The sequence below is a fragment of the Suillus fuscotomentosus genome (assembly GCF_016647785.1).
Source record: "Suillus fuscotomentosus strain FC203 chromosome Unknown F5891scaffold_1, whole genome shotgun sequence".
In the NCBI taxonomy this organism is placed as follows: Eukaryota; Fungi; Basidiomycota; class Agaricomycetes; order Boletales; family Suillaceae; genus Suillus; species Suillus fuscotomentosus.
This window is the reverse complement of record NW_024539513.1, coordinates 1,167,783-1,188,773: the sequence shown is the minus strand read 5'-3', so window position 1 is coordinate 1,188,773 and position 20,991 is coordinate 1,167,783. Positions and strand designations below refer to the sequence as shown.

The following is a 20,991-nucleotide window of genomic DNA, read 5'->3' as shown; positions in this document are numbered from 1 at the left end:
CAGTGCACGACTTGTGTCCTGATATACTTAATCATCATGACACTCCTAACCACTTCAGCAGCAGAGGCTGGTTTTCCGTCTTCAGCTCGTGTATTGCACGTTTCTCCTTCTCTCCCAGACCTTTATTCATCCACCTATAATACCTATAGACTGAGACGCAGCAGCCCGCCTATGAACACTGCCGCAGCGCTCTCCTCTGTCGATTTACAGCAACACATCTATAACTCTTTGCTAGAGTCTCGCACTGCAGATGTCTCTTTGCATGTCTATGGCACATGGGAGGCAATCTACAAGCTGCACAGAGTAATCCTAATACAGTCGGTTCGTAAAGCTCTCGTTTCTCGGCTCTCTACCAAGTTACTTACTAGACTACTTGCAGGGGTTCTTCAGCTCGCTATTCACAGCGGGCTTCCTCGAGTCCTCACCCAAACTACGTAGCCATCTACAAGGACCTGAGGAAATTGACGTTATTTTCGATGACCGCAACATCACTCGTGCAGGTATGTTCTAGCCCCGATGTCGATAGCTCCACGCTGATGACTTTTCAGCTTTTGAGTAGGTTATTCAGGACTAACCTTGTGACCTTGGATTGACATTTTCCAGGATATGCATCGCACGACTATATGGTGGCGGCCCACCCCTATATGTCCCACCATCCATTATCCCAACCACATCCCAACCACTTACTCCTTCCTTTTCTAGCCCCTCTTTATCTTTCGACACACCCAAGGGGCATCACACCGCTACTCCTCAGTTGTTGCTCTCACTTCTAGCCACAGCAGTCTACCTCTCCATACCCTCCATGGCATCGCAGGCTATCAACTGCATCATGAACACAGTCGGACCGTACACCGTTATTCCTTACCTCAATTTTGCTATCGGTAAAGCTATCGAAGCTGATCCTGATCGCAAAGCTGAAGCAGCATTGGGCTTGGAGAACATTGCACAGTTAGTTACCGAGAATTGCGCACCTAGTACATCGCGTTCTCCTTTGCGCACATCAAGCACCAAGCTGGATCCTGCCGATGATTTGTCCGATAAATTATTGGATCTAGATGTACAGAAAGAGGATCCTGCTGAATCGAATGAGGTAGAATCTGAGCCAGACGATGGGCCAATCCGCGAACCTTATTTCCATTATGGACTGTTATCAGACAAGATTGGCGAGGCCGCGGCTTGCTGGATCGCCCGATGGGGTGCGGATATGCTTATCCACGAAGAGAAAGCATCTCGTGGTCCAGAACTCCCTGTCACCCCAGATCCTGTCCTTGCGCAAAACGTGTCGTCGCGCAAGAGAGCCGATACGATGCCTGCCAAACCTTCAACTTCTAGTGAGCCTGTCATACCAGAACCACATGTGACTCCTGTCATCTGGGCAAGGGGTGGCTTAAACTCGAAGTGGGTGCGACAGATCTTAGGCTCCAATTTGTTATTTGTGAGAGGGGAGAAAGAACGATACGATATGGCTTGCACCATCGTTGAGCTTAGAAGACGGCATGGTATTGATGAAGAAGAGGAGAAAGACTGGGAAATATTGTTCCGTGAAGGCATCTACTATGCCAATTTGGTAAGTAAAGATGTCTCCTCTAAGAGCTTTTTGTTGATAACAACTTAAAGCTTGTGGATGATATCATGGCGATATCGCAGCATATCTCTCCTACCACTGGTCGACCATTTGTTCCCCTTTCTGTATTACAGGAAGCTCATTGGGATCAGTCGTTACTGCGATGTCAAATTACAAGCAAACCCAACCCGACCCCTTCTCCTTCATCCCCGTCCTTGAGCCCTCCACCTTCGCGAGAGAAGGAACTTGGGTTGTCCATCACGACTGCTGAGATTCTTGCTCGATTGCCGACTTCGAACTCTTCATCAAGCACAGTAGACGACAGAGATAAGCCATATTATCCCGTCGGACACGATTCATCCGTACGCATTGGTGATAGCGGGGGCATCGAAGGTGCTTCTATGGACCAACTCTTCGAGTCACCTCCATCATTGTCCAGTCCAACCACGGACAGCAAGGCGCCTGTTCGTGCAACAACTACTGAGGCTGATTTCTTTGGTCTGAAGCCAGAACGACAAACTGCATCAGGTTGTATAGCATCTGACGCAACGGGTAAAGCGCGATGGTCACCCCACCCTCCGTTCAGATTTGCAGTGGAGTTCTGGGATATCGACGCACTGAAGGAGAAATCCCGCCTGCACTCACAGACGATCTGGTACGCAGGAAGCTTGTTCAACGTATACGTGCAAGTTATCAGGAAGAAGGGCATTCAGCTTGGAGTCTATCTTCACCGACAATCGAACATTGATCCTATCCCTGCCCCTTCGGCGCCATTGTCACTCAATCGCACGGGACACGCACCCGCCAACAGAGTGCCGTCATTACCACAACTTTCTACGTCGCAGTCCTCACCCTCTGTAGCTACGCACTATTCCCCTTCCGTTCGCCCTCTATCACGAAGCACGACGCCCAATTCATCCCCACCGACATCATCCGGCCATGCTACGTCCTTTACCTCTTTACCGAGCACCATTCCAGCCACATCGCCTGCCGTTGCTCCATCGCAGCCATATCGCGATCCCCGGCCTGCTATCGCAGCTTACTTTACTATCTCTTGCGCCAGCTCTACTGGTTCATCTATTACGCGATTCACGAGCGTTCCGGATGTGTTCTCAGTCAGTCAAAGTTGGGGTTGGAAGTCGAGTTCCTTGCGAACTGAGCACCTAGAGGTTGGCCCTGACGGGCAACCTGCCGAACCTACAATTCCAGCCCCAAGATTGAGCAGCCTTCGCGCTACCATTGTTCTGGGCATAGTCTAGGTTCAAGTCGTCCCTGGGTTTATGAACTGTTTTATGTACATCGCTATATTTGCTATCAATTCGTATATTCCCTTCTGATATATCACACCATCTATGTATTAAGTTAGAAGCACGTTCCATCATCGTCCCAGATAGAATCGTGCATAGCAGTACATCCACTTAGTCAATATTCATGCTAATCATCTCCATAACATCCGTTTCTGGTCACGGTAGTCCCCGCGCCCCCGCTAGCATCAAGGTAATGTCAAACAGCACAAAACACGCACGTGATTTCATACCACAGCGTCCGAACTCAGTTAGCAATGGATTCTTTCAATGATAAATAGATATCCGACAATGATTTATTTATCTGTCATCCTTTGGAGGACCTTTCAACCGGAGGACGGAAAACCGCACGAATCAGACATAAGTCACTAAGAGAGCACAAAGTTGCACTACGGTCAATGATAAACAATATGGAACATTCGTTTGCAACATTTCCCCGGTAGATGCATGAGGGAAAGGACTATTTGATACACTAGTTTCGTACCTCTTCATTGACACCGCGAGTCAAATATCGAGCTCCAGCATAATGGCGCGACCGACGGGCAATAAGCGTTACAAAGACTACATGCCCAAGTACAGTAAGTTCTGGTAGCGCACTGAGCATCATGATGCAGGAGCGCAAACGGCCGATGCACTTACTGGTCTGGTCCACATGTTCATGTATGAGTGGCAGTTAGCCATGGACGACGGACGCCAGTGGCGGGGGAATGCCTGTGAGGTGCAGCAATCATGTGAAAATTCCAAACGTATCGATCATTGAAGGGCCATCTGGTACCATTGAAACGTTTTGGCTTGGTGTGATTATTTTGAAGCCTAGAGGTGATATCGTATGAGTAACTGGATTGAGGCATAGTGGAATCAATCAGGAGAGCTCACACACTTGAAAATGGCTCACCTCAAGTAGAAGTTTTTCGACATGTCAACTTGCTTGAACATATTCACAAGGCGCTGCTCCTCGGCAGGACGGTCAATCTTATGATCTCCGTGTTCTCGCAATGGTATAAATAGTGGCCACCAAGAAGTTCCACAACAGAACGCTTTTATATGACAATCGTGTACCACCCAGCGGTGAACCTCACGAATCCTTGGTCTGGTCAGCGACTTACGATAAATGTACCTGCAATACCAAAGATTACGCGTGCCTTACAAAACCTGCCAGATCCCTTGTTACCATCCTCCAGCATCTTGAGCATGTTGCTCATTTGCTTGTCGCTATAGTCGGTGTCGTCCTCGACAATGGCTATGTCGGTTTGTGAGGTGCGGTCAATCTTGACAATCCGGTGCCGCAAGTCAGAGGCATTAGAGGTGACGATATAGAAGCGCAGTTTGTTCTGAGTTCTCATATAAAATGAACATGTTGAACCCAGAGAACGTGTGTACCAAATTACAATTGGCAGGGGGTTGTATTGACCTGTCTGACGACTCCGCAGCTTACCCAGCGGCGGGTAATGTCGATGAGCTCGGTGGATTTGACTGTGACACTAGTCGTTGAGTGCATAAGTCGAGTCGGGTAGAAAGGTATCAACCAGTGCATGATACCTCAGATGAAGTATCCTGAGGCAATAACCATTCGAAAACAACTGGCTTCGCAAGCAACGCCGACCCTAGTCCTTGCCATAAAGTGAGTCTTCGACATCAGCATTATTTGTCCCTATTTACGCGTCCATCCATCATGTCAACTGTACTTGCGACTCAGGTTCGCAAACACACATCAAAGCCAACGCGAGCGGCAGGCAGATATTGGAAGGGTAAAGCGCCGAAAGGAACTGAATATCCATCCGTTTCAGATGAAGACGACGAGGAGCAACTCGAAGTTCAGGAAGGAGATGTGCTTATTGGTGGGGAGCAAGACATCGTCGAGGAAGATGACGAGGAAACGACGATTCCAGTGAAGACGATGAATCTCGCTTTGAAGGATGTTAATATCTCGAAGGATGGCAAGGTTATTGTTGCGGGACGAGAAGAGTCTGGACGGACAAAACTGGAGGAGGGTGCTATAGATATCGTGTCGGAAGAGGAGTCGGAGGAAGCACAGGATGAAGAAGAGGATGAGAGCGAGGTATGTTTTTTAATCAACGCATGTACTATGTTTTTTAATCATCTCTAGTCTACCGAATCCGAGGAAGAAGCCTCAAAGATGTTATACCGACCTGTTTTTATTCCGAAGTACGTTCTAAACACACTTTTGCTGAGTCATTTACATACCGTTCCTACAGACGAGGTCGCGAGACGATTGCTGAACGTGACGCAATAACTCTAGAAGCCGAGGAAGCCGAGAAACGGAAACAAGAAATCGCTGAAGAACGGAAGAAGCAGAGTCATCACCTCGTCGCAGAAAGTATACGACGGGAACTATTAGAAAGTGCGTTCTCATGCATCCGTCGTCATTGTCATACTCACGTACTTGAAGAGGAGAAGGAGGAGGTAATACCTGATGTAGATGATACAGACGGCGCAGATCCAGCTGGAGAATTTGAGGCTTGGCGGTTGCGAGAGCTGGGACGAATCAAAACGGAAAAGGAAGAAGAACTTAGACGCGACGAGGAAAGAGAAGAGATCGAGCGGAGACGTGCCCTTCCAGAAGAGCAACGTTTAAAGGAGGATCTCGAACGGGCCAACAAATTACGGGAGGAGAAACCCAAAGGTCAGCAGAAGTTCCTTCAAAAGTATTGGCATAAGGGTGCTTTCCACCAGGTTAGTCACACTTATTTCATCTGTGTCTCTCTTTATTTTACACGGTATTCAGGACGAGGAAATCCTCAAACGACACGATTTCACGGAGGCTACCGAGTCTACGGTAGATATCTCGATGTTACCCGAAGTCATGCGCGTCAAGAACTTCGGTAAACGCAGTAGAACGAAGTATACCCACCTTATGGATCAGGACACGACGCACGGGACCGGAGGTTTTGGAGGCGCCGGTTCAGTAAAAACAGGGGGTCGATCCACAGAAGGGGGTGGCTGTTTCTTATGTGGCGGTCCGCATCTCAAGAAGGGTGAGGACATGCGTCTTAAGGGGCCCTCCTATCAAACTCAATGTTTTCTAGACTGTCCTCAAAATAGTCAACTGCCTCCAGGAGCCCGCAGTTCCTTAGCGTCTGGCGCTAACGCGGCCACTGGCACATCACGCGCATGGGGTGAGCGATCATCATGGCGAGACCGGCCCGACCATGATAACAGACGGAGAGCGCCGGATAGAGATGATGATGGTTTTAGGGAGAAGAAGCGACGTCTGGACTAAGCGCACCTTTTCTACCTGATAGCTTCGCACATGACCAAGCTTGCATTGCCCTGATTATACGTTATATATTGAGTGATTGGTAGGAAAGGGTCTGACAAGGTTCTACAGCATTTCACGTGTTTGTGATTTATTAATATCCTTGATCAGCGGCATGACTGGACTCATAGTACTTATATACTAGTACGGATGGCCAGCTGATACCAATCATCTTATCCCAATCATATCCTCTGATACCAATCGCACAAGGTGAGTACTGGCCAGTGAGCGATCCTAGTAAATCTCACTCCGTATTAACTTGGACCATGCTAGATGGAGATTTTTTTGAGAAATATCGCCTTTGCAGTTACCCAAGAAGATTTGACGCTCGAATTCGCCAAGATACTTCACAAGCCCCCGTTTTCAACCAGTCCCCCTCTTAATTTTGAATTCCAACTCTTCTACAAGTCACACCCGAATGGCAAGCGAGGCATTCTTGCTCTCCCCACAGAGGATTCCGGTATCACTCTCTTGCGTGCTTATGGTGATGTAGGGATTGCCGTCAAAGGCCGCCAAATCCTCCTCAGCAAGAGCACGCAATCGATCAACAATGCCCGTATCATGAGATTGAATACTGTTCCATGGGTCGACCCAGTGAAGCTGCGAGAGGAGAAGGAAAGGCTTCTCCAGCAATCGAGGCCTTTCCCGCTCCTTTGTTACTCATTTGGGCGCTTCAATCGGGATAGTTCGTTTTCTTCAGAATTTGCCCTTCCTGGGCTTGCCAATGTCTCCTGTGATCTGGAGCGTCGGCAGGTACGCTTCACTGTGACGCCCCATGATGACAGTGACGACCTCTTTTGGACCTCGACGTCTATTGCGTCTTATGCGCAACTAAAAATTGCAGCGTTAGTGGGTAACCAAGATGATGATACCCACATTCTTTTCATTCGTGCCGATGCGCCCCCAGTGTTCTCCGTGGAGAATGACATCGGTGGACTTGGACTTACAAATACAAGCCCTCAACGTTTGGCGGGCTTGACACGTTATCATCCCATGCCTCCAGGCAGCTATAGCCTGATGCTGGCGTTCAGCAACCAGCCAGATGCGGAAACATTCATGTACGCATGTCGCAATCGCCTTCATCTGCGGTACTCCCCAGTGCCCCATGTTCGGATCCACGACCACACTTCTAATAGCAACCCTGTCGAGGAACTACACGAGTTTCTCTCCGAGATACCATACGAGCTTGCGTTCCAGGTGGAAAAGACCGTTACGACATTTGTTTTCACTCCGATGGAAATATTTTCGCTGAAAGAGGCAATTATCTCGTTGTACACTGAACATGGCCCTGATGCATCAGAAATTTTTCAATCCTTTGCATCCGAGCACGAAGGACACAACGCGAAGCGTAAACCACGCCGCAAACGCCGGGCGCAGTGGCATGCTAGCCAAGAAGATTTAACTTCTCTTCTTGGCCAAGTAATCCACGAGTTTACAAGAGAGCATCAAAAGCCCCTCCGTCTTCTAGCTCCGCCACCACAGAGTGGTGTATACCAGTCTTACCATATGATCCTGACGCCGACACGGCACATCTTAGAGGGTCCTCTTCCAGATCAATCCAATAGTGTCTTGCGCAAATACAATAATCACGAATGCTTCCTACGCGTTACTTTTCAGGATGAGAATCGATCAAAGCTTCGTCGGGACTTCGAATCTTCCATTACCGACCTTCTGAAGGAGCGGTATCGCCCAATTCTGCTCAGAGGCTATCGCGTTGCTGGACGCCAATTCCAGTTCTTGGGATATTCGATGAGCGGCCTGCGAGATCATTCAGTGTGGTTTATGACACCCTTCACAGATGACAGCGGGACACTGCTGGATGCAGAATCAATCCGGGGCAACCTGGTGAGTCGCTAATGATCCTGATTGATTTTGACCGAACGCAATTGCTAGGGCGATTTCTCTCAACTTGTGCACCAACCCGCTCGCTTGGCTGCAAGGTGGTCTCAAGCCTTTTCTGGCACCGATCCGTCGATAACACTCCTTCCCGAAGAAATCGATTATGACTATCCTGACAGAAAATCGCCCTCTGGAAACGTTATGACAGATGGATGTAGCCCCATATCAGGTCGGGCTTGCAAAGGACATATGGAGGTCTTTGCAGAAAGGCAAGAAGCGACCTGCCAAACTACGCAATATTCCATCCGCTTTCCAATTTCGTCTCGGTGGTGCTAAAGGCATGGTCGTCCAGGATCCGACAATCGAAGGCAAACTTGTTCGCCTTCGCCCATCGCAGATTAAATTTGATGGACAGGAGAACCTCACTTTTGATGTCCAATCGACATCAGCGAAACCAAAAGCGATGTTCCTCAATCGTCCGCTCATTGTACTTATGGAGTTCTTGGGAGTGGACACCAGTCGAATCGTTGACTTGCAGGACGATGCAATCACTAAAGCTCAATCCGTCCGATCATCATCCCTCGATGCCTCGAAAGTTATCCAGCAACACGGACTGGGAGCATCGTTCCATCTACCATCTCTCCTCAGAAACCTGTCGTCCATTTTGCAGCTGGATGTTGGAAATACGGAGGAAGAAACGTCTCAGTCACGATGGACAAGCGAGCTCATAGAAAGCACCCTGCATTGCGTCGAAACGCACATCTTGCGGGAGTTGAAGTATCGCGCGCACATAGAAGTGCCGGGTTCGTATACCTTGCTTGGTGTGTCCGATGAATGGGGCTGCCTCAGGGAAGGAGAAGTTTACGCAGCCGTGTACGATGAAAGGACAGGATTGAACAAACAAATCCTGGGCGAGGCCGCCATAACGCGCAGCCCGCAGATTCATCCAGGCGATCTGCAGGTCGTGACGGCTGTTGACCGCCCAGAGTTGGCGCACCTGAAGAATGTCGTTGTGTTCTCTTGCGAGTGAGTCCTGTTTGATGGCTTACGACAAATGCATGTTCATATTGTCGACAGGGGTCAGCGAGCGCTTGCGTCGTGTCTGGGTGGGGGTGATCTCGATGGCGACGACTTCAACCTAATCCTTGACGTAAGCTCGAATTTCTTAATACATTCTGCATGTTCTGAACATTCTGCAGCCGAAGCTGCTGCCAACGCATTACGGCGAACCCGGAGAGTATCAGGCATTACCCATTAAAAGAACAGAAGCCCCATGTGACATCTCTGATGTCGTAGAATTCGTATTTGACTATGTGAGTCTCATTCAGACTTTTATTGCATGCGTAATTAATTATGAAATGTAGATCGAGGCGGACCTTGTCGGTCTCATCGCCATACACCATCTCAGGTTTTCTGACCTGGAGGATCCAGGTTGCGCGGAGTGCATGGAACTCGCGAAATTGGCCTCTCACGCAGTCGATTTCCCGAAGAGTGGCACTCCTGTTAACTTTACCCAACTCCCGAGGTTCAGGTCGAGGAATCAGCCAAAGCCTGATTTTCTTGCCAAAGAAGGCGCCGATCTTAACAGTGACCAGTACTACAACAGTAAAAAGCTGCTCGGACAACTCTACCGTCGGGTACCAGTGAAGAGGTGGATTCCTCAAGAATGGAACGAGGACCGCTCTCCATCTGATGGAGCCTCTGTGGAAGACGCGCTCTCTCGCGTGAGCCTCCGTAACCTTGGTCTTTCGGGATTAACTCCTCCAACTCAAGAGTTAATCGAGGAGATGACATATCTACTCGAAGCATACTGTGAACAGCTGTTGGTGATCGGGCAATCGCACACCATTTTGAAAAACAAGGACAGCCACGTTTCTGAAGCAGAATTGCTGAGCGGGACTATCATGGCAAACTGGTCCGACCATCATCGTCGGCGAGACGCAGTCACTGCAATGAACTTGCAGGTAAGTTTAGTGCTCAAACATGACATGTGACACAAGTTCCTAAACGATAATTTCAGACACGTGAACTCGTCCGTGCGGTCAGGGCAGAGCTCCTGGTTAAAGATTTGGCGGTGTCGGAAGCAGAGATGTATTCTGATGAAGAGGATGATTATGATGATTGGACCTTCCGCGAAGAATTTGATGATACGGAACAACGAAGTATGGCAGAAACGTTCAAACGCTCTTGGGCAGCGTGGTGCGTCGCGGAAGATACGCTTAAGGAAGAACCGAGGATGTATGGAGCTCAGAGCTTTGGTTTAATCGCTCTGGGCAGGATGCTCGAGATTGTGAAGGAGTCTCTTATGATGTAAAGGATCGAGCGCCTGAAGTTGGCCTTCATACCAGTGTACTGTAACGAAATTGTATACCATAGGAACACAGAGGAACTCGTGAAATGATAAAAGTTGTGTAAAATTGAAAGCGTCAGAGTGGGGGATTGTAACGAAATTCTGAGCGCGATCATGCGTGTTTGAATTCATGATATACCAAAGAACACAATTAGAGGGACTTCAATTTTCAAGGACACATTACAACTTGAGATATGCATGACCTGATTTCGAAATATGTAACCTACAATAGCAAGAAAAATTACTCGGCGAAGCGAAAAAATGAGCGGCAAGATGTGATCACGCGTCCAAGAGCTCCCTCGGCATGTCCACGAGAGCAGCAGCCCCATTTCCAATCAGTGCAAGCTGCGTGAGAGACGCTGCAGTATGGCGGTATATCCTCTCCAAGGCCGGATGAGCAGGACGCCCTTGCGACACTACGGGAAAAGTGAGAATATAATGGAGTCAACTTGAGAACAAACTCACGCAAAATAGCCTGGTTCACTTCCGTTGCAAGACTGACTCTTGCTCCCTGCCCAGCCACGTCCGCTGCATCCCCGCCGGCCTCAAGCGGATCCTCGAAAGCCACGATCACGCTTGTACGCTTAAAGATGGCGCGCATCTCCGGGCGGTCTTTGTACTCTGACTGCAACTCCTGTCCGTACGCAACCGCACGTTCGAGAGCGGTCCCATACTTGGCAGCAATCACACCTGACAAACCTGAATGCGAATAAGAGGCGAACGATGCCTTACGCTTGCCTTTGATGGGGATTGCGCTACTGCCGCCGCCGAAACCGTTCGTCACTCCAGTACTGGAGATATCCGCCTCATCGTCGACGTCCATCCCCATCCCTTCCGAAATCCCTTTGTCTTCTCCATCAGCCTCTACGTTCATCTCTGCATCCTCCGCGCACATCCGCTTCTTCAGTTCTGCCGCTTCCAGTACAAGCTCCACAAATTTACGGCATCGTAGTTTAAAGAGCACGAGTCCTGCATCCGCATCAAGCGCTCGAGGGAAGTGTGTCCGTGTGTCCGACAGCGCAGTATCAACATCACCAGTGAGCACGGCATGCACGATACGGGTACGGATCTCGATATCATCCATAGGTGCAGGTGCGATCGTAGATGTTTGGGGCACGTCGTCCATATCCATGATCTGATCATGGTCAGATACGCGACTCGTGGAAGATGAAGGGAACGTCTTCGACAATCTTAATGTTGACATTCCTCCTCGAGCGGAACACTGCGCCTCAAAAGCTCGTGCTGTACGTGCGTATCCGTGATGTGACAGGTACGAAAGAACGAGATCATTGATCTGGGACTTCGCGCGGGTTTCTGCGGTGGATGTCGATGCTGGAGTAAGATCTTTATCACCGTCAGCTACTGGCCACGTCCAAGGCGCAGTCTGAATGCGCGACCATGTGGTGTTTCGTTGTTGAAGTACGTGGTCCTCGATGTCAAACTTGAATGGGTCCTGACCGAAGTTAGCCCGCACAGATTCTCCAAGATGGCAAAGCCCGACTGCTGGATAAATATCACAATCCTTGCCGATATTATCGAAAACAGAGCCTGTGAGAATTCAGAATAAAAGAAGTCCTCGGAGGGAAGAGTGCGCACCAAGTAAAGCACCGTTCTTTGTGTAGAACGCGCGGTTCTGGCTAAAATCGATACCACAGCCGATAACATCTCCAGCTAATTGATCCAAAGTGAGTTAGGTATTCAAGTGTATCGTAGAATAGACGGACCTCCGAACTGGGGACCATACGGTGTGCCCGACTTCTCCGCCGCAAACGACGACCCGTCATCACCGTGATATCCCCACGAGTTCTTCTCCCACCCCGGTAGGCGAATCAATTTAAAATCGCGGCTCACAAGACTACAAAGGGATGTGAGCAAAATTAATTTTAGATTATCGAATTTTAATCGGACCCAACACTAATATGTCTGAATTTGCGTTTAAGTACATAGATATCAGAGATTCCGTACACAAGGCACTCACCCCTTGTTGTTGTTTGTCTTGCTGGTCACCTCGACCTCGTAGTAGTATATGCCGCAGGCAGGAGGAATAGGGAAGATCGTACGCGCAGCTGCGGCATCTTTATCAGAGTTGCTTGGAGAACCTGTTTCAGTCAATGTATGTTTGGTAATTCTACTACTTCAGTATGGCTGACCTTGATAGGTGAGGTCCCTTCCATCTGCAGAAACGCTTAACATAGGACTTCGATATTCCTCACTCCACCTCGTTGGGAGGCGCAAGAGGGCGGATGACATTGAGGGGTTGTTTTCTTGATGCCGGGAGGATATTTCGCCAGGAGGAATACTGTCTTCTTCATCGCTATCATAGCTGGGAGATCTCTGCACCCTCCTCCTTCCGCTAGTATACTCAGTGCGGACGACCGCAAGATCAGGCTTCGGTGACGAGGAAAGTTGAGAAGGAGTGTCCGTCTGCAGAAGGTGCCGCAGTGCAGAATGGTCAAGATACGCCGGGCGAGGAAAGGGTGCTGAGTCGGCAGGGGACGGACCTGCACTCGTGTGTGCCATAGCTGGTCTCTGAGCGCTGGGCGCCCTAACACCGGTTGCACTGGGCCGACGAGGAGGAGAAGGTAAAGAGGTTGGACAAGTGGTGTCGACTCTAATTACGCGCGGTTCATAGTATATGTGCGCTGGTGTAGCTCCTGTGCCTGAAAGGAGTGCAGGGCTTGGCTGTGGGAATGATCGAGCCGTCGAACGCATTGGAGCGCTGGACGCCACAGCCATAGAGCTGGATCCACGGATACTACTGATACCTGTAGTAGGACTACGTTGCGGCCATCCCGGGTTCACAAGGCGAGGTCGGGACTGTGGGGAAGGTGCAAAGGGGATTGAGATGACTGACTCGATATTTCGAACGGGTGAAATGCCTCCCCGTGGTGGAACGGGGATGCTAGATGACCTTGATGGTCTACTGCTCATCTTGGAGTGTAGATAACGTTCCTAGCACAAATGCAGGAACTAAGTACGTGACCGGGCCTGGGCTATGCTAGAGTTTTGTATTTGATGACTGTATCAGCAACGCAGTAACAAGTGAATTGAAGAAACACACATATGGCGAGCGTTGAAAGCGTAATGATTCGTTCACAAGCTGGCCTACTTATAGGCACTCAAGACCATCGTCACCGACTCGTGCTACAGCGTCAAAGGTCACGTTGTGGGGAGCGTCACGAGGGCGTGACATGCGGTCACTCTTGTGACCACCTCCATGTCACATGTCTACGCGTCCTTGTACTGGTACGCACTTGCTTTCAGACCACTACTATGGTACGCATTCATATCGTTCGGTTGGCGGATCAAACTAATCTAGTTGTATAGGAACCTTCATACCGCATCGTTCCACCTTCACAAATCAAAACTGCGTCCATAAGTGATACTGCAGGCAGCCTAGGCCTCCATGACACCCTCCATTATGGAATCCGTAGCCTTGCAACTGAGATGAGAGGAGGCCAGTTCGAGAACCGTATCGCAAAGGTGTGCTCGCAGTCCATTTTAAAATGCGTCTCTTTCTGACAACATCCATAGTGGGAAGAGACGCAGGACAACGCGAGGCTACACATGTTAGCCAATCTTTACGGCCCTAGTGCACCTATGAGGTTGCTTATGGAACGCCAAATTGTATCCGCCGTGAGTATGGACGCGTGTGCTAAATTTATGCAAATTGAATTCCTTTCAGAGCCCTCATATGCCCGGCATGCCACAATCAAACATACATCTCGACATCCTGATGGGTCGGGATGAGACTCTAGACCCGACCGACTTCTTCCTCGGTACGTGATCTTCCAGGTAGTCAAGTGATGCGATCTGACTGACTGTTTCATAGGCTTGGAGAGCGGTCCACCGTTGAGCATTCACAACGAGATGGAAAAGAAACTCCGACTGTGATCTTAAACTGTTGTAATACCTGCTATCCCGTAATGTCATAACCTCAATAACTTGCAAGGACAGCGTGCGGGTGATGTCATTCTGAAAGGTGAGTGAGGAGCTTAGACGAATGCTGTCATCTATGCATTGAATATATGTGAGGTACGTATGATAGGGATACACTGAATGTTGGTGTGTAAATAATAGTAATACTGATGAATGTAAAGCATGAAAGAGTACATTTGGTAGTGATAGATGTGCTCCGTATGCAGTACTATGCAACAGTGAATGACTCTCCACATCCACATGCGTCCTTGATATTAGGATTGTTGAAAACGAATTTGGAACTACAGGAATTGATCATGTAAGTTCCGCGGTGAAGCGTCGCCTAAAACAGCGAATGACACACCTTAGCGCACTCTCCTTCCAGTCCATCTCACTGCCTATTATTGAAAAAAGTGCCTTGCTGTCTATGAGGACCTTGACCCCATCTTGTTGTACTACCTCGTCGAACTTTTCCGGCTTCTCCACATAGTCAAGGTGGTAAGACAGGCCAGCACAACCCTTGTTTCGCACACTTATGCGAATTAATTGTGGTGTCGGACTATTAAGCAAGCCACGCAGCCGCTGTATCGCAGTCGGTGTCTGGAACGAGGGATGAGTCTTATTGATACAGATAGAATCCATCATATCAACACGTACCATACTTAATACCGCTTTCGTGGACCGAATAGTTGGCCGCGGTCGCTCTGCCTTTGGTATAGGTGGTGGGCGAGCAGCTACCTGCGGAGAAGCTGGTTCGGATGATAACGACTTTGCAGTGGGCACGACAACAGGCGGTGAATCTTTCAGAGGCTGCTTTGCACTAGAGCTGGAATGCGCTTCCGGTGGTCTCTGAGGTTGAGAGCTCAAGGCGGACATCATCGCACGACGATGAGTGGAGTAGATGGCGGATACACGTATTGAGTGGACGACATTGCGTGCTGAACACGAACGACCTAGTGAGGACAGCATCATGGACGGGTAGGAAGAAGGGCAGTCACCAAGATCTTCCACGAAACAGATGTGCTTGGTCATCTTACATATGTCCAATCACCACAACCCGATTGTACTTTTGTCACGTGTCACTGGCACTTCGAGTTGCAAGTTATCCGACTGGTGGATCAAATTCAACGTTAACGCCGAATTCTCTGCCTCGTTCCCCCATCTTCCGTACCCTCACAGTCAACGCTTCTCGTCGCTATATGAAAAGCTATCACACGTTTACTATGACTTGTGGTTAAATAATGTCTCATGGTTATCATCAAAGTACGGTCTGGGGTGCTGCAGCTTTTTTTCAAGATTGGCAGGTGCCACAGACGAGAAGCAGGACCGAGTCGGCGCGGATGCAAGACTGACGCCTCAATATGAGGTGTGGTAGCATATTCCAACAAACAGGCAGACATTCAACGCCGGCTTGCGTCGCGCTTTAACTGCTGTGAGTCACTTAACTTCCCCAGCAGTCCCCTCCGCGGAGAATAGAACTTTGTATGCGGACAACCAGTGTATTCGGGAGCAAAGCCTACTAGGGAGACAGCTCTGTTGATGAACTTGATGCATTACGGACAGGCTAACAAACACTGTTAACATGACGCAGTCGTGTCGTATATAACAGACTAAATGCATTGGGTCTTGTGGCGACCCTGGTTGTGCTCATTACCATGCCTGCTCAAAACACACTGTTTGCAATGGCTTACGCTGCTCAACATAGCAACACCGAGCTTATGGTTTATTCTCGTGACGCCGGCCGATGTGTCACGATTGCATAGTACGTGTTTTGTCTCTGTTTTTCTGCATGGATGCCCACTCGTAGTCGTCTAGTCCAGTCTCCAGAGGCTTCCGCATCGTACCAAATGGAATCGCAACATACTTAATGCGGCGACGCTGTTTTTGGGAGTGTTTTTGTGGTCCCGCACACGAACATCCCACTCCAGTACGATTTGTCACTTCAGCGATTGGCCACACACAGGTTGTTTGTCATTTTCAAGACCACCGCTGCAAATTTTCCAGTATGTTTATTACTTTTGTTTATTACTATTTGCTTCATCGTTTTTAGTCAACCTTGACAAGACACGACATACGGCGCTGTTCGAATCATCGTATGGCGACTTCCCAACACGAGGTAATTCTTTTATTCGACTCGGAAGGCATAGATATCATCCTTCCCTAGTTCAAGGAGACGTGCCTACTCTTACTGCATTTCGAGCTATCATTGCCAGTCTACCATCTGGCCATGCTGAGATCGCGCCATACTTCGTCAATTATCTTGGCTCACACTCGTCGATGCACCCGTGACCGTCTGTCATAAATCGAAGTCTATCACCTTCCTTCATCTGTGAAGTGGCAGGAAACCACCGTCGTTCTGGTACGAAAGCTCTACGTGTTTTGAGTTTCACGCTCAAAGTAAAATATACAGTATTTATTCCAAGACCAAAAGATACCCTACTTGACCATGCCAGACACGACACCGATGCGCTGCCGGACATATATTTTTCCGTCTCGAAAATCGAGAAAGGACGTATGCATGCGCTCGCAGCTGGCATGGGTATTAGTCGTTACGATGCGATGGGACTTATTGAAGAATGTGATAGTTGTGGTAGGTGGTTTGGGGCGAGCGCTTTGAGAGGCACATTGTGTGGGGGTGTGGTGAGAGGTATACCACAAAGTTTGGAACTGAGGGTTATGTTTATGGCGGTCCTTCGTGAAGTACGGGATGGTTCGAGGTTTGTATTGGTGTCTGAACCTCGGCTTTTCCAGCAGCTAAAGGAACCGAGCCAGCTCAGAGTCACAAAGGGTGCTTGACACTCTCGCCTGATGTTGCGTGCGGGGCTGGTATCAGTATGTATCATATCATTGGAATTTGGCTTTATCCATATTCATACCTTCAAAGAACACCGTTATAAATATACTATGTCGCTGTATTTGTCCAATGAACCCGATAAGCCTGACTCTAGTCTTGCGTACTTCCCTTACATACGTGTATGATGCCAACACACCCAATGGACATGGCGAACCAAGCAATATAAGCAATAATTTTGGATACAAATGCCGGATGATTGTGCTCATACCTGTCCTCATGATGATGCCTAGAACAGTAAAGACTTCATCGGTTGTTTTGAAATTAGAATCACCAATAAGTTCTGCTAAGGACAAATTCACCCATGGATGTGAGATAATAACACAATATTGACAACGACAACTTATTCCGGTCGGCATAACTGAGCATCGGGAGGATACACCGATGCGTTAATTAATAATTCAATTGTCAGCGGTTGCGGCAAATGTAAGTGTCTCAACGCGCCCCTTTCCCTTGCACTCCTTCTGCAACAGTTCGTTGATCGTGCGGATTTGCGAGGGTTCGATAAGCATAACCTGAACGATCTCGTCAAAGTCTTTCGGCGAGACAATGAAAAATGCATACAGTTTCCCAAGATTCCCCCTTGTCTTCCTTCTCGATCGTCTCGGCCAACGCACGAAGTTGTTCCTGCAGGCGCTCTCCTTCGGCAGCCGGGAGAATGACACGTACCCGCATCCTCGCACGTTGAATTGGTAGTGTTGAATGACCCTGGATGAGTCGCAGTGTTTCCGCTACCTGTCACCCCTTGATGAGAACCTGGCGTGCGATGTCAACGAACGATCACCCACTTGACTCTTAGCATTCTTCCCCGCTTTCACACTCACACCCGCTTCCGCCATAGCCTTTTCAACCATCCCGACAGGATATGGACGTTGAGTGGCAGGATCGACACATTTCTCAGCGACTATTGTAGCAATCTCCTTGCGGAGGGAAGCGAGATCATGATCACGTTCTTTCTCTGCTACTTGAACTTCTCCTTTTTTCAAGATCTACAGCACAGATAAGTAAGGGACCGAGGATGCTGGAAAGGACAGACCTCCTTCACAACATCATCTACCGTCGAAGTACCAAATGCTTTTTGGAGATCGTTAGACTTTGCAACCTCGCCTTTGGATACATTCATGAAGACATTCGAAATTTGGAGGACGTCATCTAAACTCGTCTCACTGTGCAAGGATCTTGCGTTAGCCACGGGGCTAACATACGGATGTGATCACATACACTCCATTTCTCCATTCCTGCACCTTATTCTTGTAGCAGGCAATCTAAATCTAGGTTGTTATATGATGTTATTATAAGGGACTCATCCACACTATACCTCAAACCGTTTGCCACCCTTCTTCAAGCGTACGATGGATACATTTGTGAGCCTATGCTTCACCTTGCGTCAGCGCAAAACCTCAAGACATTGTCAGCTCAACACTGACTTGATTTGATTAGATGGTTGCTGGATAGGCATCTTGATTTAAGTAAACACAGTTGATGGATCGATGATGTGTTTAAGTTGTTTAAGTGCTAGGAGTGAATGACACATTGTACTCGTTTGTTTGTTCGCGAGCCAGCTTAGGGTGTTGTGAGTCACGTTACAAGTGTCAGCTGCGGTGAGACAAGTTGTTGGGTGGTGCACCACAACACAACCAACCGCGTGGTACTTCAAACCGCTCTCGAAGATTCTTCGTTTATCCGAAAACTCGAACTTCTTAACCGCATCAGGACAATTCACGAGCCTGATCATAGTGATATCATTACCGCAAGATGAAAGGGTTCACCAAAGCAATCAAGCGGTGAGCTCGTCTTTTTTCAGTTTGATGCTAACAATTAGTGGCGTTTGTCACATCTTTCTGCCTGAGCATTAACGTGGAGGAGATGACTCACGATCGTCTACAGAACACCTCACCTTGTCACATCTAAAGTTGGCTTTGCGAAGAGTGAGATCTAATCTCTGCGATCAACCACTCACTCAAACTATTTGCTATTTGTCAGAGTCCTCTGACCCCGAATTCGACGACTACAATCGCCATTTCATCAGCCTCGAGCAAGCCACAGAAAAGTTGCTTAAAGATACCAGGATATTTTCCGAAGCTGTTTTAAGTGTGTCGATAACGTCCGTCTTATCTATTCTCGCATCCTTACACATACTCTCAGCCCTCTTCACTTCTTCCGTTGGTTTCGCCAACCATTTCAATTTTATATTCTCTCCGATGGGTGGCGAGTATAACTTGCAAGGCAAGCATCCCTCCTGCGAGGCAACCGTCGCAAACACTCCTCCGTACTCAACTTCTCTCGACGAACTTCGTTCTGCGATCTCCCCTGAACTCGAGCTCATCGAATCACGAATTGTTGCACCCGTAAAAGAGTTTCAGGGAGTCCTCGAAACTGATCAGGAAGAGCATCACCAAACGCGATCATAAGCTGGTCGATTATGATCGATTCAATAATTCACTTACTAAATTGAGGGACAAGAAAGAGAAGAGTTTGAGTGATGAGAAGAATTTGTTCAAGGTAGGTGCCGGAGTGTCTTCCTGTCAGCGATACGCTTAACATTTTTATGATCAGCTTGAGCAAGACTTCGAGATTGCCACAAATGAGTATGATTACATTAACAATGCACTCAAGACAGATCTCCCGCACTTCATGCAACTTTCAACTCATTTCATCGAGCCTCTTTTCCATTCATTCTATTACATGCAGTATGTCCTTGGTTGTTGGAACCACCATTCTTTGCAATCGTTTTACAATTCAACAGGCTCAACATTTATTATCTTTTCCTTGAGAAAATGAATTCATTCGCGGAGGGTCGATACGATGTTACCAACGCCCCTGGTGCTCAAATCCAGGCTGACTATGAAGAGAAGCGAACGGATGCATGGAGTCAAATAGAGGATCTTCAACGTTACCAAGCGCTTCATATCGACTTGTACGCTCAACTCTCACCTGTCACCTTCCTCGCTTATAATTTTTCACTACCAGCGAAATTCGTGCAAGCTAATCGCGCCCCTAGGCGGCAATTCGTTGACTGTCGGTCCTTCCATCGGTCGCTCACCCAGCGTTACAAGTGCTGGTAGTGGGAGCAGCCGCTCAATGCCACCATCCCGAGCAGCGCCCTACATCTTCCTTCATCAAGAAGCCACCTCCAGCGCCGCCTGGCCAGACACCTGCTCCTCCTCCCCCGTACTCTGCCGCTTCAAATGATTCGGGAGCTGGAACTACAGCTGCAATAAAGAGGCCGCCGCCACCCCCACCGGTGAAACCCAAACCAAAGCCAGAGCCAGCCGTAGAGTATGTCACAGCCTTATATGATTTCGATGCTCAGGTATGTATCCATCTGATCTCTTGAATGAATGGTTACACGCCTCTTCATTTTAGGCTGAAGGAGATCTTTCTTTTAAAACCGGTGACCGCATCGAAATTGTAACTAAGACAGAGAGTCAGGAAGATTGGTGGACAGGTCGTCTTAACGGCGACCAGGGTGTATTCCCAGGCAACTATGTACAGTGATGTGATGACGGACAGTTGAGTATTAATTGAGTAGTAGCTTACATTTTTGGGACATTATATTTCCTGCTAGGGATAGCGCTAGCCGCATCAGGCATCTTGCATATCGTCGCACAGTCATCGGGAGCGTCACAGATTGCATCAGAACTTGATCAGACCTACTGTCTCCTTCACACCAAGTGGATAACAGTCTTCCCCGTTACCCCAGGTGGCCCTTCCTAGAACTTGTATGCACTTCTAGCAGTCTTCTCCTTTGGGCAACCACGCTCCAGCTAACTGTTACTCAGATATTTATGGCTGCTAGATGCGCTGCATTGCTAAGAATGCTTGGAAAAATCTATCGTTCCGTGTCCTGCGGATCCGACATGTCATTGCGGACGGAACTGGAACGTT

At 48.6% G+C, this 20,991-nt stretch overlaps 9 protein-coding genes across 9 annotated transcripts; 5 read left to right on the top strand and 4 right to left on the bottom strand.

Annotated features, from left to right (window-relative positions):
* Positions 1 to 9: 9 nt before the first annotated feature.
* On the top strand, positions 10 to 3,012 carry F5891DRAFT_1168661 (uncharacterized protein). Its single transcript, XM_041365459.1, has 5 exons — positions 10 to 321; positions 380 to 500; positions 549 to 555; positions 604 to 1,567; positions 1,618 to 3,012. Exons 1-5 carry the CDS (start codon positions 37 to 39, stop codon positions 2,821 to 2,823), a joined length of 2,583 nt encoding a protein of 860 aa, XP_041234084.1. The 5' UTR covers positions 10 to 36; the 3' UTR covers positions 2,824 to 3,012.
* Positions 3,013 to 3,399: 387 nt separating this feature from the next.
* F5891DRAFT_17122 (uncharacterized protein) lies at positions 3,400 to 4,221 on the bottom strand. Its single transcript, XM_041370765.1, has 5 exons — positions 4,011 to 4,221; positions 3,764 to 3,952; positions 3,644 to 3,705; positions 3,508 to 3,579; positions 3,400 to 3,453 (listed from the first exon to the last, which is right to left on the bottom strand). Exons 1-4 carry the CDS (start codon positions 4,040 to 4,042, stop codon positions 3,542 to 3,544), a joined length of 321 nt encoding a protein of 106 aa, XP_041234083.1. The 5' UTR covers positions 4,043 to 4,221; the 3' UTR covers positions 3,400 to 3,453; positions 3,508 to 3,541.
* Positions 4,222 to 4,540: 319 nt separating this feature from the next.
* Positions 4,541 to 6,109, top strand: F5891DRAFT_937318 (microfibrillar-associated protein MFAP1, Zn finger, CCHC type protein; the record flags this gene model as incomplete). The annotated part of the gene is made up of 6 exons (XM_041374091.1): positions 4,541 to 4,927; positions 4,976 to 5,034; positions 5,085 to 5,230; positions 5,279 to 5,562; positions 5,615 to 5,864; positions 5,916 to 6,109. 6 exons carry the CDS (start codon positions 4,541 to 4,543, stop codon positions 6,107 to 6,109), a joined length of 1,320 nt encoding a protein of 439 aa, XP_041234082.1.
* A 309-nt stretch (positions 6,110 to 6,418) lies between these two features.
* F5891DRAFT_1124275 (RdRP-domain-containing protein) lies at positions 6,419 to 10,298 on the top strand (the record flags this gene model as incomplete). Its single annotated transcript, XM_041363874.1, has 7 exons — positions 6,419 to 7,990; positions 8,039 to 8,182; positions 8,214 to 9,010; positions 9,062 to 9,134; positions 9,184 to 9,297; positions 9,349 to 9,948; positions 10,005 to 10,298. The coding sequence occupies 7 exons, from the start codon at positions 6,419 to 6,421 to the stop codon at positions 10,296 to 10,298; spliced, it is 3,594 nt and encodes a 1,197-aa protein (XP_041234081.1).
* Positions 10,299 to 10,315: 17 nt separating this feature from the next.
* Positions 10,316 to 13,492, bottom strand: F5891DRAFT_993432 (uncharacterized protein). The gene is made up of 8 exons (XM_041378247.1): positions 13,396 to 13,492; positions 12,485 to 13,332; positions 12,313 to 12,433; positions 12,243 to 12,257; positions 12,059 to 12,189; positions 11,931 to 12,005; positions 10,800 to 11,882; positions 10,316 to 10,750 (listed from the first exon to the last, which is right to left on the bottom strand). Exons 2-8 carry the CDS (start codon positions 13,263 to 13,265, stop codon positions 10,614 to 10,616), a joined length of 2,343 nt encoding a protein of 780 aa, XP_041234080.1. The 5' UTR covers positions 13,266 to 13,332; positions 13,396 to 13,492; the 3' UTR covers positions 10,316 to 10,613.
* A 115-nt stretch (positions 13,493 to 13,607) lies between these two features.
* F5891DRAFT_1124272 (proteasome maturation factor UMP1-domain-containing protein) lies at positions 13,608 to 14,228 on the top strand (the record flags this gene model as incomplete). The annotated part of the gene is made up of 5 exons (XM_041363873.1): positions 13,608 to 13,610; positions 13,662 to 13,817; positions 13,869 to 13,970; positions 14,020 to 14,113; positions 14,167 to 14,228. The coding sequence occupies 5 exons, from the start codon at positions 13,608 to 13,610 to the stop codon at positions 14,226 to 14,228; spliced, it is 417 nt and encodes a 138-aa protein (XP_041234079.1).
* A 253-nt stretch (positions 14,229 to 14,481) lies between these two features.
* F5891DRAFT_937523 (uncharacterized protein) lies at positions 14,482 to 15,221 on the bottom strand (the record flags this gene model as incomplete). Its single annotated transcript, XM_041374105.1, has 3 exons — positions 14,482 to 14,554; positions 14,617 to 14,852; positions 14,910 to 15,221. 3 exons carry the CDS (start codon positions 15,219 to 15,221, stop codon positions 14,482 to 14,484), a joined length of 621 nt encoding a protein of 206 aa, XP_041234078.1.
* A 2,114-nt stretch (positions 15,222 to 17,335) lies between these two features.
* F5891DRAFT_993420 (Shwachman-Bodian-diamond syndrome protein) lies at positions 17,336 to 18,705 on the bottom strand. Its single transcript, XM_041378246.1, has 7 exons — positions 18,531 to 18,705; positions 18,422 to 18,473; positions 18,325 to 18,368; positions 18,140 to 18,269; positions 17,892 to 18,092; positions 17,668 to 17,838; positions 17,336 to 17,618 (listed from the first exon to the last, which is right to left on the bottom strand). The coding sequence occupies exons 1-7, from the start codon at positions 18,560 to 18,562 to the stop codon at positions 17,505 to 17,507; spliced, it is 744 nt and encodes a 247-aa protein (XP_041234077.1). The 5' UTR covers positions 18,563 to 18,705; the 3' UTR covers positions 17,336 to 17,504.
* Positions 18,706 to 18,858: 153 nt separating this feature from the next.
* Positions 18,859 to 20,601, top strand: F5891DRAFT_1124269 (uncharacterized protein; the record flags this gene model as incomplete). Its single annotated transcript, XM_041363872.1, is given in 9 exon segments — positions 18,859 to 18,887; positions 18,991 to 19,031; positions 19,087 to 19,194; positions 19,249 to 19,451; positions 19,471 to 19,605; positions 19,660 to 19,793; positions 19,850 to 19,995; positions 20,151 to 20,416; positions 20,470 to 20,601. 9 exon segments carry the CDS (start codon positions 18,859 to 18,861, stop codon positions 20,599 to 20,601), a joined length of 1,194 nt encoding a protein of 397 aa, XP_041234076.1.
* Positions 20,602 to 20,991: the final 390 nt, after the last annotated feature.

Excerpts from the sequence above, each read along its gene's own strand:
- F5891DRAFT_17122 (XM_041370765.1), bottom strand. The coding sequence starts at position 4,042 with ATGGTAACAAGGGATCTGGCAGGTTTTGTAAG. Across the intron at positions 3,706-3,763 it reads TCGAAAAACTTCTACTTGAG|TTACTCATACGATATCACCT; the intron begins GTGAGCCATTTT and ends GCCTCAATCCAG. Across the intron at positions 3,580-3,643 it reads CAAGCCAAAACGTTTCAATG|GCATTCCCCCGCCACTGGCG; the intron begins GTACCAGATGGC and ends TGCACCTCACAG.
- F5891DRAFT_993432 (XM_041378247.1), bottom strand. The coding sequence starts at position 13,265 with ATGAGCAGTAGACCATCAAGGTCATCTAGCATCCCCGTTCCACCACGG. Across the intron at positions 12,006-12,058 it reads GTATGGTCCCCAGTTCGGAG|CTGGAGATGTTATCGGCTGT; the intron begins GTCCGTCTATTC and ends TGGATCAATTAG. Across the intron at positions 10,751-10,799 it reads AGTGAACCAGGCTATTTTGC|TGTCGCAAGGGCGTCCTGCT; the intron begins GTGAGTTTGTTC and ends CTTTTCCCGTAG.
- F5891DRAFT_1168661 (XM_041365459.1), top strand. The coding sequence starts at position 37 with ATGACACTCCTAACCACTTCAGCAGCAGAGGCTGGTTTTCCGTCTTCA. Across the intron at positions 322-379 it reads GAGTAATCCTAATACAGTCG|GGGTTCTTCAGCTCGCTATT; the intron begins GTTCGTAAAGCT and ends GACTACTTGCAG. Across the intron at positions 1,568-1,617 it reads GCATCTACTATGCCAATTTG|CTTGTGGATGATATCATGGC; the intron begins GTAAGTAAAGAT and ends AACAACTTAAAG.
- F5891DRAFT_993420 (XM_041378246.1), bottom strand. The coding sequence starts at position 18,562 with ATGCCTATCCAGCAACCATCTAATCAAATCAA. Across the intron at positions 18,369-18,421 it reads AGGGTGGCAAACGGTTTGAG|ATTGCCTGCTACAAGAATAA; the intron begins GTATAGTGTGGA and ends ACCTAGATTTAG. Across the intron at positions 18,093-18,139 it reads TAGATGATGTTGTGAAGGAG|ATCTTGAAAAAAGGAGAAGT; the intron begins GTCTGTCCTTTC and ends TCTGTGCTGTAG.